The sequence below is a fragment of the Aspergillus melleus genome (genome assembly GCF_016097325.1).
Source record: "Aspergillus melleus strain CBS 546.65 chromosome Unknown contig4, whole genome shotgun sequence".
NCBI lineage: Eukaryota > Fungi > Ascomycota > Eurotiomycetes > Eurotiales > Aspergillaceae > Aspergillus > Aspergillus melleus.
The window spans coordinates 241,466-254,914 of record NW_025763373.1 but is presented as its reverse complement, the minus strand read 5'-3'; the positions used below and the strand labels follow the sequence as shown (position 1 = coordinate 254,914).

General features: G+C 52.3%; 5 protein-coding genes across 5 annotated transcripts; 2 read left to right on the top strand and 3 right to left on the bottom strand.

Moving 5' to 3' along the window:
* Positions 1 to 266: 266 nt before the first annotated feature.
* Positions 267 to 2,148, bottom strand: LDX57_007019 (serine hydrolase domain-containing protein; the record flags this gene model as incomplete). The annotated part of the gene is made up of 4 exons (XM_046088741.1): positions 267 to 1,059; positions 1,106 to 1,367; positions 1,419 to 1,532; positions 1,584 to 2,148. 4 exons carry the CDS (start codon positions 2,146 to 2,148, stop codon positions 267 to 269), a joined length of 1,734 nt encoding a protein of 577 aa, XP_045944711.1.
* Positions 2,149 to 5,114: 2,966 nt separating this feature from the next.
* LDX57_007018 (non-ribosomal peptide synthetase) lies at positions 5,115 to 8,939 on the top strand (the record flags this gene model as incomplete). Its single annotated transcript, XM_046088740.1, has 1 exon — positions 5,115 to 8,939. The coding sequence occupies one exon, from the start codon at positions 5,115 to 5,117 to the stop codon at positions 8,937 to 8,939; it is 3,825 nt and encodes a 1,274-aa protein (XP_045944710.1).
* Positions 8,940 to 10,055: 1,116 nt separating this feature from the next.
* LDX57_007017 (uncharacterized protein) lies at positions 10,056 to 10,679 on the bottom strand (the record flags this gene model as incomplete). The annotated part of the gene is made up of 1 exon (XM_046088739.1): positions 10,056 to 10,679. One exon carries the CDS (start codon positions 10,677 to 10,679, stop codon positions 10,056 to 10,058), a length of 624 nt encoding a protein of 207 aa, XP_045944709.1.
* Positions 10,680 to 11,342: 663 nt separating this feature from the next.
* LDX57_007016 (uncharacterized protein) lies at positions 11,343 to 12,029 on the top strand (the record flags this gene model as incomplete). Its single annotated transcript, XM_046088738.1, has 1 exon — positions 11,343 to 12,029. The coding sequence occupies one exon, from the start codon at positions 11,343 to 11,345 to the stop codon at positions 12,027 to 12,029; it is 687 nt and encodes a 228-aa protein (XP_045944708.1).
* Positions 12,030 to 12,055: 26 nt separating this feature from the next.
* Positions 12,056 to 12,952, bottom strand: LDX57_007015 (uncharacterized protein; the record flags this gene model as incomplete). Its single annotated transcript, XM_046088737.1, has 1 exon — positions 12,056 to 12,952. The coding sequence occupies one exon, from the start codon at positions 12,950 to 12,952 to the stop codon at positions 12,056 to 12,058; it is 897 nt and encodes a 298-aa protein (XP_045944707.1).
* Between the last annotated feature and the right edge of the window lie 497 nt (positions 12,953 to 13,449).

Genomic DNA, 13,449 nt, shown 5'->3' with positions numbered 1-13,449 from the left:
ATTCGAAAATAGCTGGAATGTAAGGTTCGGAATTTTCTCGAAAGGCATGTACTTGTATGGCTCATATGTCGATTAGGTATTGATGACGAAACTATTTCGCATCATCGTGAGCCTTACTTCCGTAACCTCATTTCTCATTGCACCACAATTTTGCAATGTATCCCGAATGGGAGATTTTCTCGCCGCTCTACGTGTTTCTGGAGACCTTTGTTTGCTTCACTTGGAGATTTGAATTTTGAAAACGAAAAGAAACATATGAAACTTCCCTATACATATGCCCGCTCAAGCACATACTGCCATGCCCTCGGTGACACCCTAACAGCCCTTCCCTTCTCATCAACATCGAATACAAACTCGTCCATTCCAACTCCATTATACTGCATCCCATCCACAGTCACCCACGTGAAGCACGAGCTCGTGAACGGTCCGATGCCAGGTAAATGCTTGCCCGTGTCCTGAACAACAGCACGGAACGAGATCCGTGAGTCCGTCTCCAGACCGGTAGGATACAACCGCACCTCGAGGTCGGCGGGACTCTCGTCTCCGTAGAATTTGCTCAAAGCCTCAAATATTCGGATGTCTCCTTTCGTCCAGTTCGTGACTTTCAGTCCTGGACCGTCGTCTGTGCTTATTGTTATTGTGGAGTTCGTGTCTCTGGCGACGTAGGTTCCGCTGAAGCGCTGGTCTGCAGCGCGTTGGGCGATTTGGTCGAGGGTCGGCAGGATGGAGGTTGCGACGTAGTCGGATAGGTAGGAGACTACTTCGTGGGTCTTTTCGCCTGCGGCTAGGATGTTGAAGCCGACGCCGTGGTCTGGGGAGAGGGCAATCATGGAGGAGTAGGCACCGATATCGCCGGCCTTCGTATAGAGGTCCACGACGCGAGCGTTGGGGAAGGAGAAAATCTCCCAGGGTGAACCGATGGCGAGGGCTAGGGAGGAGGTATGAGAGACGGGCTTTAACCAGCGTCTAGTGATGGCGGGAGGAAGCAGAGTGTTGTTGAGAATGGCGCGACCGACGGCGGAGAGGTCGTTTGGTGAGGCATATACGCCTCCGGCGCTGCTGGTTCGTGAATCAACCGTGTCCAAGATAGGGCATTTGAACTTACGGAGTCTCTTCGCCAATGTTGACACCCCAGGAGCTGGTCGCTGCGTCTCCCGGGATGATTCCATACTTGGCATCTGGTGCACTGTAGCTCGAGTGTGTTAGTTTCAAAGGCTTGATCAGATGTCTCGTAAGAAGATCCTCATAGCTGGTGTTGGTCATCTTCTCCAATGCGTAGCCCAAAATCCGGAACGCTGCGTTAGAGTAGATGGGTGTCGCTCCGGTCGCCACAACCGGACGTTGCTTGAGCAGGCCGTTGAAGAAGTCTGGGCACATTTAGTATCAGTCCATAATCTATACGATGTTTCACCACGTACCAGCCCTATCACAGGCAGCTGTGGCACCGCACGGAGGTAGTTCTTCCTTGGTAAGCTTGGGCAGTCCGGCAGCCTCGGGGTCCTTGAGCTGCAGGGCATAGTCGCCGACGCCATCTATCATAAAGTCAGTAAATAGCCACTGTCGCGCTGATGTGCGAAGCTCACACTGCCTAGAGATTCCAGCTAGGTGGCTAGCCAGCTCCCCAATGGTAACCTCTCCCCAGCGCACATGGTCCACGGTGTTCAGCTCCTGGGTGGCATTGTGCATATCATTGATCGCATCCTCCAGCTCTGGGACGTACTTGATCACAGGCTCATCGAAGATTATGTCACCCTTCTCTATCAGAAGAAGTAACATGGTCCAGAGTTTGGATATACTGCCTATCCGGAAAACTGTATTTCCATCGACCTTGTTGACTCCCAGGCTGGCATTGCGGGCAGAGCTAGCAGTGTAATATGATCCGAATAAAGGCGCGGGCCTATCGGCAGAGAAAATCTGCAAAGCCACGGAGGTAGAATCTGGATTGAGGAACGCCTTCGTGGATGTATCGCCATTAATGCAATCGCTCAGTGCTTCGCTGATATTCTTTGTCGCGGCGCGGAATGCCGGGTCTTGTGAGATATTCTTTGGAGCAGGAAACACCGGACCCAAGAGTGGGCAATATTCAGGAGCACAATATGCAGTAGGGAGACAAGCAAGCCCCAAGAGGGCGAAGAATATTAGATGCATCGGTTTCTAAATCTCGCTGCTCTGGTTTTTGAGAAATCGTGATTATGCACTCATCCTCGGGGCTAAGACAGTTCTTATTAGAGGTTTGTTGTATCCTAGGCAGTTTCCATCAGCCAATGAAGGCTCATTATTACCTAGAGTATACAAGTCCACCCCGACATAAAATAAAGCCCAAGGAACGCTGTAGACTCGATGGGCCAAGAGTCCTTAATTACGACGCAACAAATCACCAATCCGTCCCTTACTTCGGCCTCGTTGGATCATGCATTACAGGGAGGATAGTGCTGTTTCTGCCTCATTATATAATCATCTTGACAATTGCAGTAGAGTCCGTTCACTTTCTGCATCCTAATTAGGTCTTTTGGTATTAGACCCTAGGTAGTTCTGCTATCTTACCTCTCTCTTTTTTATTTTTTTCTACTTGTTACTATGCATGCACCTACTACGATGTGTGCGCCTGATTACTATACGTGTATGTACTGGTATGCGTGCGCTGACTACTTTATGTGGGCATATTCTAAATGTAGGCTAACTAATGCGTGCGCTTACTACTATATGTATACTTAGTAGTATACACAGGCTTGCTACTGAATTGATATTATATATCTGATCCACTAGCTACTTTGAAAGGTAAAAGGCCGCGGATATGCGGTCCCAGATCTTTGTATCTTTTATTCAAAACTGTATTTCAGGCGCATAGTCCTGTCTGTATCACTTTCAAGCGCCCTGGTCCCTTGTTCCCGTTTTCAGCTTCCTTTGTGATATTTGCTCGGTCTCATGAGCATCATTTGTGTAACTGCAAGCCCAACTTATATCCCCTATTGTGTAGTCCATAGTGCGTAGAGTCCTCAGGCTCCCTACTTTCTCCTTGCCCGATAGTGCGCATTCCCGAGCCATTGGTCAAATCACCATCTAGCCCACGCTATACATACAATTTGAATGTTTTTCTTGCTATATCGAACATAATTCCACCTGCTTAGGCTATCTCAAGCCCGGTCCGTTTTCCTCACCGCCAGATGAGCTGTCACAAGGCGGAAGGACAGACCCTAGCTGGTAGGTACTCGGTGCTACGTATAGATTAAATTATCCAACTACGAACCACCACTCATCCTTGTTCCATGTTATTGAATCAACTTTACTGTTGGCATTGCTTTCTATTTAACAAAGACCAGGAAGTTCGGCTCGTTCCGATCAAGAATGGTACTCTAGGCCGGTGCATTACCACTATTTTGCCAAGTAGAGGTTATTCTCTCGTGCTCTTTGCTGGGATCTCTTTGTTTCTGTCTGTGATATTGGTCTCTGCTCATGTCTACCAATGTCTTTCGCCCTTTCTTCTGGCTTTCTCGATTTTGCTATCTTCGTGTATCTCTCTCTTAGAGCAATCATAGGGGCCGCTTACACCGTAGTGAGCAAAGATAATGAAAATGTAGCAACGAAAGGATGCTTTCTTGATCGATACTCAAGAATTGGCTGGTTGATTGGTTGGTACAGGCAGAAACAAGGTTTCCCCGGTGTTAACTATTTAACAGGTGCCCAAGGAGAGGTAAGCAAAGGGAGAAATACTTGGCAGGTTGCCTTAAATATTCAAACGCCAACAACTCTCACGCTCCCTCCCTCTCTTTCCAGCTTTTTTGTTTGTGTTTACTACCCGAAGGTTATATATAGTTTTCCCGCTTAAACAAGGACACGCCATACAGAGACTTGGGAGATGTAATGGGTACAAAAGCATCATACGTATGATGTACTATTCTCTAAGAATAAAAGTAGAAAGTAACAACTACCATGTTCCAGACTGAGAGTCAACACTCGAGCAGAATAATAGTGCCTGAGGCATCCGCATGAGTCAGGTAGGGTACGGCCTGAGGCAGACACACAAATCACGTGCCCCGACCGCCTCCGCGCCCGGAGGGAGAAAACTTGAAAGCGAACGGAAGCAGCAAGGCGGCATTCCAGATTCCACGATCCTGGCCTGACCTGCACCGAGCCAAGCACCGGTGGCGGCTGACGATTCGACGAGCCGACCAATGTTGTGATTGTGCCTTCTCAGGGCGAAAGTCAATTTCCTCCGACTTTCAGGCTAAGAGCCCAAGCGGCCTTCGGTGAGCCGCAGACACCCGATGTTTCTCCCGGTCGCTTTCACCTTTTTGCACCCGTTTCTCTGGCTAACTGGGCTGTCTAACGCAGTCCAGTAAGGAGACGGAGCAGAGGAGAAGCGAAGACAGGACTTTCACATGTCAAGTGTCGCCAGAAGGTCGGAAGAATCCGCCCCCAACAAAAAGCGAGTCCGAACTCCACCGCGCTGTGGAGATACCGGGGCAGGGTTCGATATTGAATGCGACCAGTCCGCGAGCCACGCTTTCACTGGCCACGCGTTGCGACATCTCGGCCGGTTGCTGACTGAGTCCGGATTCATTGGACAAGAATGGGTGGGATAAGATAACCCAATTCAGCAACGCTGCCCCTGCCGACCGCTGGTTGAGGCCGATACTAGACTCAAGCCGGGTCCAATCTCTCTCGCCTCTCCAGTTTCACCCCACTGTCGACGGAGGACAATGGACGGAGCTGCTCTTCCAAGTTCTGGGTCTTTCTGGAACCACATTTCACTATTGTACACTGTAGGCAAGAATGGGTCTGTCAATAGGTGGTCTGGTCTGTCTGCCAGCGCCGTCATGCCGTTTGCTTGGGCTCCAGTCAAGAATCTCGTGTCGTGGCAGTCGGTGAGTCTATTTTACCTTTTTCTTTTCCCCTGCCTTGCTGTTGTCGTTCATTATTCACCGCTGGCGAGGGATTATTATCTTTGTTTCTAACGATTCACTCGTTTCTTGTCTCTAGCACAGCTGTACACCGGAGTAGACCTCGAATCCCTTTCGCACCTACCTTAATTTGGGAGTTCCCAAGCCGATTGCGATCCTCCTCCTCCCCTCCCTTTTGACACGACAGCATTGTTCTCTCCGTGTAACCAGACAATGTCGATAATCGACACCACCAAAGATCTGTCGGCGCTGTTCTCGCGACAAGCAATTGCCACCCCCGATGCCGTCGCTCTAGAAGACAATTCCACAGTCTACACATATGCCGAGCTAGATCGCGAGGTCGAGGCTTTGGCTCGTCGCCTGCGGGCTTACGGAGTTGGTAGAGACCGGTTGGTGGGCGTGCTGTTGCCGCGAACTGCTCACTACGTGATTGCGTGCTTGGCCGCTCTCCGTGCCGGTGGGGCATTCCTCGTGCTCGAGCTGGCTTATCCCCCAGATCTTCTTACTGAGGTCATTGCCGATGGCAACCCCTCCGTCGTGATCACCTACCGTGCGGAGGTCGGCAAGATCCAAAGCAACGCTCCGCTGATCGTGCTGGACGAACCGCCGACCGATAGCAATGGACACACCCAAGAAGCGCCTCCCCTACCGGCCGACGATGATTTGGACCGACTGGCTTTCGTCTCCTACTCGTCTGGAACTACCGGCAAACCCAAAGGCATCGCCAACCCCCACAAGGCCGCCGTGCTTTCATATAACCTGAGATTCGGAGTACAAGATCTTCAACCGGGCGATCGGGTCGCCTGTAATGTCTTCTTCATCTGGGAGATCCTGCGCCCGCTCTTGCGGGGTGCGACCGTCGTGGCCGTGCCGGACGAAGCCAGCTACGATCCGGCCGCGCTCGTCGATCTGCTGGCTTCGAAAAAGATCACGGAAACCCTCATGACCCCTACCCTATTGGCGACCGTTCTGTCCCGTCATCCGCACATCCGAGAGCGCCTGCCTGACCTACGCACGTTGTGGTTCAATGGCGAGGTGGTCACAACAGATCTAGCCCGTCGCGCCATCCAATCGCTGCCCAACACGCGACTGCTCAATTGCTACAGTGCCTGCGAGACACATGAGATTGCCTGCGGAGACATTCGGGAAATGTTCGACGAGGAATCCCTGTACTGCCCCGTGGGCCCGCCGCTCGACCGCAAAAACACCCATATTCTCGACGAGAGCGGACAAAAAGTGGACGTTGGTGTGAGCGGCGAGCTCTTTGTGGCCGGTCCCCTGCTGGCTCGGGGATATTTGAACCTCCCGGAGACGACGGCTAAGGCCTTCACTCCCAATCCCTTTGATTCCCTATCAGACTCACGGCTCTACAAGACCGGCGACCTGGCCCGCATGCTCCCCTCGGGATACCTCGAGATCACCGGTCGCGTCGGTGCCATGATCAAATTGCGCGGATACTCGGTTGTGCCGGCCAAGGTGGAAAGCGAAATCGTCAAGAACCTCGCGGTTCGCCATTGTGCCGTGATTGCCCACGGGGAGGGACTGGAGCGACAGTTGGTGGCGTACATCGTGCCCGACACGGAGGATCCTGCCGGTCGGCCCGCGGTGGAGATCAACGAGTCTGGCCACAGTCCCGCGGCGCGCCGCACTCTGGCCCCGTTCCTGGCGCACTACATGATCCCAGCGTTGTGGGTTCAGCTGAAGGATCTGCCGACCCACGACGTCACTGGCAAGGTTGATCTCTCGCGTCTTCCCTCTCCACGCAGCGACCATGTCAACGGCAATGGTCACAAAGACAAGGACCCGGTCAACATTGACCAAGTCGCCGCGATCTGGGCGGCCGCCTTGAAAACTTCCAAGAACCTGCTGAAGGCCGAAGATAACTTCTTTGATCTGGGTGGGCATTCTCTGTCGCTGGCGGATTTGTCGTCCCGACTATCTCGTCATTTCGGTTTCCGCGTGCCCATCGCTCGTCTTGCGGAGAACTCCACGCTGAAGGGCCATTTGGAGACCGTGCGTGCCATCCGCGACGGACATACCGAAGCAGTCCAGGCAGACCTGCCGGCTGTCCTGCGCGCAGATGCTACTCTCGACGAGGATATCCGCCCGTTGAACGCCACTATTTGCTCCGTGGACAAGGCCGAAACCGTTCTTCTTACGGGTGTCACCGGTTTCCTGGGTGCCTTCCTTCTCAATGACCTGATTGAAAACACCTCCGCTCACATCATCTGTATGGTGCGATTTAACGAACCCGCTGACGACGATCAGCCCGGCGGTGTTGCTCGGGTTCGAAGAAACCTGCTGGACCTGGGACTCTGGAACGACGCGATGATGGAGCGAGTGGAGATCATGCCCGGGAATCTTTCTCGAACGCGCTTTGGACTGTCGCAGGAGGCGTTCGATGAACTGGCTGGCCGTGTCCAGGTTATCGTGCACGCTGCCGCCACCGTCAACCTGGTTTATCCCTATGCTGCGCTGCGTGGCCCCAACGTTGGAGGAACCCGAGAGATCCTACGTCTAGCTTCCAAGGGCGGCGCCACGGTGCAGTATGTCTCGACGAACGGAGTGCTGCCTCCGTCCAATGCAAAGGGATGGCCCGAGGACGCGACGCTGGATGTGAAGGACGTGCCCGACAAGCTGTTGGATGGCTACGGACAAACTAAGTGGGTGGCCGAGCAGCTGGTTCTCGAGGCCGGTCGTCGCGGGCTTCCGGTCAAGATCCATCGTGCGGGTACCATCAGCGGCCACAGTCGAACGGGTGCCGCCAACGCCTGGGATCTGTTGTCTGCGCTGATTGTCGAGTCCATCAAACTTGGCTATGCTCCCGACGTGGATGGCTGGCGCGCCGAGATGACGCCGGTCGATTTCGTCAGCAAGGCCATCATCCACTTATCCACGCAAACTCACGCAGAGCAAACAATTTTCCACCTTGGCGATCCTGATCCGGTCGATACGCGATCGGTATTTGACGCGCTCAACGAACTCGGTTACCCGACTGAGCGCCTCGGGTGGGACGATTGGGTGGCCATGTGGACGAAGAACCGCTCCAGCGTGAAGGGTGGCGACGGTGGCTTTACGGTCGATATTCTTCGCAGTGGTATGCCGACCGTTGATTTCCTCCAGGGCATTGTCGTGCTTGACAACTCCGCGACCCGACCCTTCCGCGCGGTGGTGGAACGTCCCAAGGTGGACCGCGCGTTGCTAGAGACCTACACTCGTCACTGGTTCGCTAGAGGATGGTTGCCTCACGCGCCGATCCGCCATGGTAGCCTTGCTAAATCCCCCGGAGCTATTAAGGGACCCCTCAGCGGTCGTGTGGCCGTTGTCACCGGCGCTTCGTCCGGAATCGGCGCCGCGGTTGCCACCGCCCTCGTTAAAGAAGGCTGCCATGTCGCGTTGGCCGCCCGTCGCCTCGACGCGCTGGAGGCTGTCCGTGCCAAATTTGTTTCTGGCGGCGGCAAGGTCATCATCCGCAAGACGGACGTCACGAAGCGAACCGACGTCGAGTCCCTGCTCAAGGACGCCGCCGAGGAGCTTGGCCCCGTCGACATCCTAGTCTCCTGTGCTGGCGTCATGTACTTCACCATGATGGCCAACTCCCAGACCGATGAATGGGAGCGCACCGTCGATGTCAACTGCAAAGGTCTTTTGCACTGCTTGTCTTCTACCATTCCCGGCATGCTTTCTCGCGGCGCCGGTCACATCGTCGCTATCTCTTCCGACGCCGGCCGCAAGGTCTTCCCCGGCTTGGGTGTCTACTCGGCTAGTAAATTCTTCGTCGAAGCTACACTGCAGTCCCTGCGTCTTGAGACGGCAGGCACCGGTCTCCGTGTGACGAGCATCCAGCCGGGTAACACCGCCACAGACCTTCTGGGCATGTCGACGGATGAAGAGGCGGTTAAGAAGTTCGGGGAGCCCTCGGGTGCGAAGATCCTGGATCCGGAGGATGTTGCGCGCTCGATTGTTTATGCTTTGCGCCAGCCTGAACATGTATCTGTTAACGAGGTTCTTATTGAGCCGAGAGATGAGCCTATCTAAGCTGGGAAGAATTGTGGTAATGCGCCAAGTTGGTAATGAAGTTTAATATTTTCAGATAGAATATGATACGATAATGCATTTTCGGTTTGTTGTTTGTTGGCTTCGTCCATTTGGAATGCTGCAGAAAAATAGGTAAAAACGTCAGTGATAAGGAATAATTACGCCGTCAAATGCATCCCTCGGCCTCGAAGTCTGATTCCATCCGTAGATCCCCACTCTACAAGTTCCAAGCCCTAGGGCAGAAGATCAAAAAACCCCAAAGTTCAACCGATCACTCAATCCACTCCACCAACCTGCGTCACTCCGATCAGCCCCATGATCACTTTCCCAATTCCCATCCTTTTCCGCCCAAGCCTCTTCCCCGTCTAAATACACATTCGAAAGGACCCAGTTCGGCAGTAACGAGCGACACCGTCCTTCGGTTATCCCTGCTTCATCGAATGTAGACGACGAGTAGCCGAAACATGGCAATTTGAGGACCGAGCGGAGGTATCCCTGTAGGCGGAAGGTTTCACAGCAAACGGAAGGTAGTGTTTTGGTGGAGTGGGTTGTTGATGTCAAAATGGATATAGAAGATATGGAGGTGCAGGTCAAGGTGGTTAGGGATTCTGGAGATTGACTGATGGAGTCACCCACAAACGTGTGTGGCGATGAAGAACCAGATAGACGGGCGAGCATGTTATTTATGAGCAGAACCAACGCTGTCCACTCGGATACGAGATACGAGAACTCGTTTGTTGGGAAAGATTTTGGGTCGGAGGTATAAGCGGAGTGTCTCTCTCTAGAGGAGCAGTATGAAGTAGTTTCCTGTTTCTGACTGGGTGTGGAGATGAGAAACTCGGGATGTTCGCATCTCAGCCACGTTGTTCGCCAGTTCCTGAGTTCTTCGTGGAGTTGTTGACAGCGCCATGTTAGATTAAATTTCTCGTCCTCGAGGAGAAGCTGGCATGCTGCCGTTGATGAAAGGCGACAGTAGATGGATGTGAGTTTCGCTGCGATGTCGTATAATTGGTCACGATGGGTCTTTTTGATCTTTTCCCAAGGAATTGTCATCCATTCTGCGTGTGAGAGGAAAGAGCTTTGGCTTGTCGAGAGAAGGTAGAGGATCTGACATCGTTAGTTAGGTCTGTTATCCCTCGAAAGATAGAGAAGGGGGAATACCGCCATCTCCCTCAACTTCCTAAACGCCTCATGCAAAGCTCCAGTCCGAAACGCCCCGGGACCTTGTCTCTCCATTAACGTCAATGCGCCTTTCAAGTGGCCGGCCCATCCAGAGTCATAGATTTGAGTAGGCCGTTGCTGCACGGCCTCGAAGAGCGTGAATACAAGGGAGATCACAACCAGCACGGGCCTTGACTTTGCTGTTGGAGGTGCGTCTTGCAACAATCGTCTGAAGATTTGGATACTAGCATTATACGCACTCAGGCCAAACACTTGATAGCTGTTCTCCTTATGCTCAGGAGACAGTGCTAATCGCATCGTCGCTAGCGCAATGAGCGCTAAATCCAGCGCTCGGTTTTGAAGCCCCACCGAGGAGATTCCTGAGGACCAGACATCCGGGGTGCGTGCGTACAGCGAGTGGAAGTTGCCCCATAGCGTGATGAAATGAGAGCGGAATTCTCCCGCTGACAGGTCCAGTGTGCTTAGTGACAGAGAAAATATCGGGTCTGATTGAATGGTTGGGAAGGCTATATTTTGGCGTTTGCTGGTGGAGATGGCCTTGCTGATGAGTGGCTTCATCGGGGCCTTTAGGTTGCTCGAATCTAGATTTATGAAGACTTGATTGCGTTCGTTATCGTAGCCTAGACATTTGCGGCCGGCGAGCTGGCATGTTTTACAGTGAGGGTGGGTTTTGTCACACTGGAAGATTTAGTTAATAGTTGTCAGGAACGGAGATGCAGAAGATGCGTACAGCTTTCTTGCGGGACCGGCACGTGCGACAGGGTCGTGACATTGTTAGCCCTAGCTTGATAGAATCCGTGAAGATGCAGGATGATGCTGAATACGGAGTACAGCCTTACTCTTGAGCTTACTCTGAATCACTCGATGCCTAGATTCAAGCTTAGACAGCACTAACCTGCTTTAGCATATCGGGCCGTCGGAGTGATTAGTGCAACGCCCGATGCAAGGTCATTGGCCAATTGGTCGTATTGGCACTAGGTGTGCTCCAGGAGTAGTACATTCTGATGCTTGTGGCTTTTATGAATTAGGAAATTGGGATAGCAATTCGTGAACATGCTCCACTACTGATATCCAATACAACGGTCGTGCCATAGAGCGGGTGTGGACGGCATTCGCAATATAAGAGTCGAGATTCACCCGCGGTCATACAAGTCATAGACCTTTCTTCTCCCATCGAAGAAGCCTTTTTACTCTGTTTAGTTCCCAAAAGTACATCTCACAATGTCTACCCCAGCCTATCCCACCCGTACCTTCGCCGGTGTCACTCTCATCGACACCCCGCTGGTCCAAAAAGCTATGGAGTACACCCGTCATCATAACGACACCTTTTCATTCAACCATACCTACCGGTCCTGGATATTCGGCGTCATCATCGCATCCAAAATCCCGGCTTTCTCCGCTATCGACGCCGAAGTCCATGCCGTCTCTGCCCTCCTACACGATCTCGCGTGGGACTGTACCACCAGCCCCTTCGCCACGCCAGACAAGCGTTTCGAAGTCGACAGCGCCAACGCCGCGCGAGACTTCCTTGACCGAGAAGCCCCCAACTTCGACGCTCGAAGGCGTCAACTCATCTGGGATAGTATCGCGCTACACACGACGCCAAGCATTGGGCATCATAAGGAGCCCGAGGTCGCGATCTGTAATATGGGCATCTTTGCGGATTTCAAGGGCCCGCAATTCCCTGGGGGTTTGATCTCTAAGGAAGAATACAATGCCGTGGTGCAGGAATTACCGGCGGATGGGTTCCAGGACGGGGTCAAGAAGCTGATGTGTGGGCTATGTGAGAAAAAGCCGGAGACAACCTACGATAATTGCGTGCGGGACTTTGGGGAAAGGTTTGTGAAGGGATATGCTTTAGGGAATAGGAATGCAGTGGAAATGTTGATGGAGAAGATTGAGCATTGATAGAATCTAATTGTATTTTCGATGGTTTATGACATATGTTCAGGACGTCGTTTTCCTAGCTGGCTCACGGAGACGTAGTTTGATGGGAGGATCCGTGGAGCATTAATCAGTCTTTCCAAGTAGTCCAATGCTCCGGGGGCTTCCAACCATGGTACACGAAGAAAGTACGCGTCTGCCTCGTCGTCCCAAATGCACTTCTCTCCAGGAATCAATCTGTCCTCTATACATTTGCAGGTTGGGGCTTCAGGAAAGCAGCCGTGGAGAATGTAATCCCAGGTGTCACCGCATTCCTCCAGTGTCCTCCTGAACAAGTATCTGATCTGTTGTTGCAAGAGGCGAATTTTGAGCCAATGGCCGTGATAAGCCAGGTCTTGGTCCTTGGCTATGATGTCCGTGGAAGGAACATACGATAAAATGATGGCCAGGAGCTCCTGCGGCAGCTTGCAGCCCACTGCAAATCGCGCTTCGTCAACAGCCTGTAGATCCAGGAGTATTTTGATTTTGATCAATGTCGCCAAAACGGTGTGCTGGCGCGCGTGGAATTCGAAAAGTGAGTGGAGCTCGTCTAACGGACCGATTTCCGCGCAGGTAAAGAACATTTCAGAGTTGTATTTCCCCGCGCGGCGTACCTGATCAAGGTTCCAGTCTCTGATGAGAGCCCATGCATCCCAATCCCTGTTTAGTCGGATTAACATTTCCGGCAGCTTGACATGAGTCCATATTATCTTGTGTTTGGCCCAGATCATGAGATGGTTGGCCTCCTCTTCACGCGCCTCTCGAGTAAAAACGCCTTGCAATAGGATTGTGTAAGTTTCAAACGCATCCCAATAACACGTTGTGGGATCGGGAGAAATGTTGAATCTCCAGGTACTCGCTTCCAACGGGCAAACATCTGGTCCAAGCAGGTCCTGAAGCACCTTCATGTTATTTTCTTTTTCTATGCGCGACTTGGCCATTAACTGACAGTATGCGGCACTGTGGCCTTCATGGTGTCCGCTTTTATGTTTTGGGCAATACCCGGTCACCTTACACGACGGACAGAATTGTAAGTCCTGTGTACTGCTGCATATGTAGCAGCCTGATTCAAGTGTCCAAGCCGAATATCGATAGACCATCTTGTTTGAGTTCATCCCTGAGCAGCAGACGCGTATCGCAGGAGTGGCAATCTCTGTATGTATTTATAATGGCGGCCTGGGAATAATATGGGAATTTCCACCAATTGCGAGAGAAATCTCGGACGTTTCCCGTTGATCAAATCTCGTAACAAGACATGATCGATGGTATCATGATCTGGACTCCCCAAGGCTATTTGTCCCGTTTATCATGTTTACTTTGCTGATTGTTATACTTTGGAGGGCGTATCGACGGACATTGGTGTAGTTGATGCAGATGCTCTGAAAGCACGTGCTGCTTCCAACAC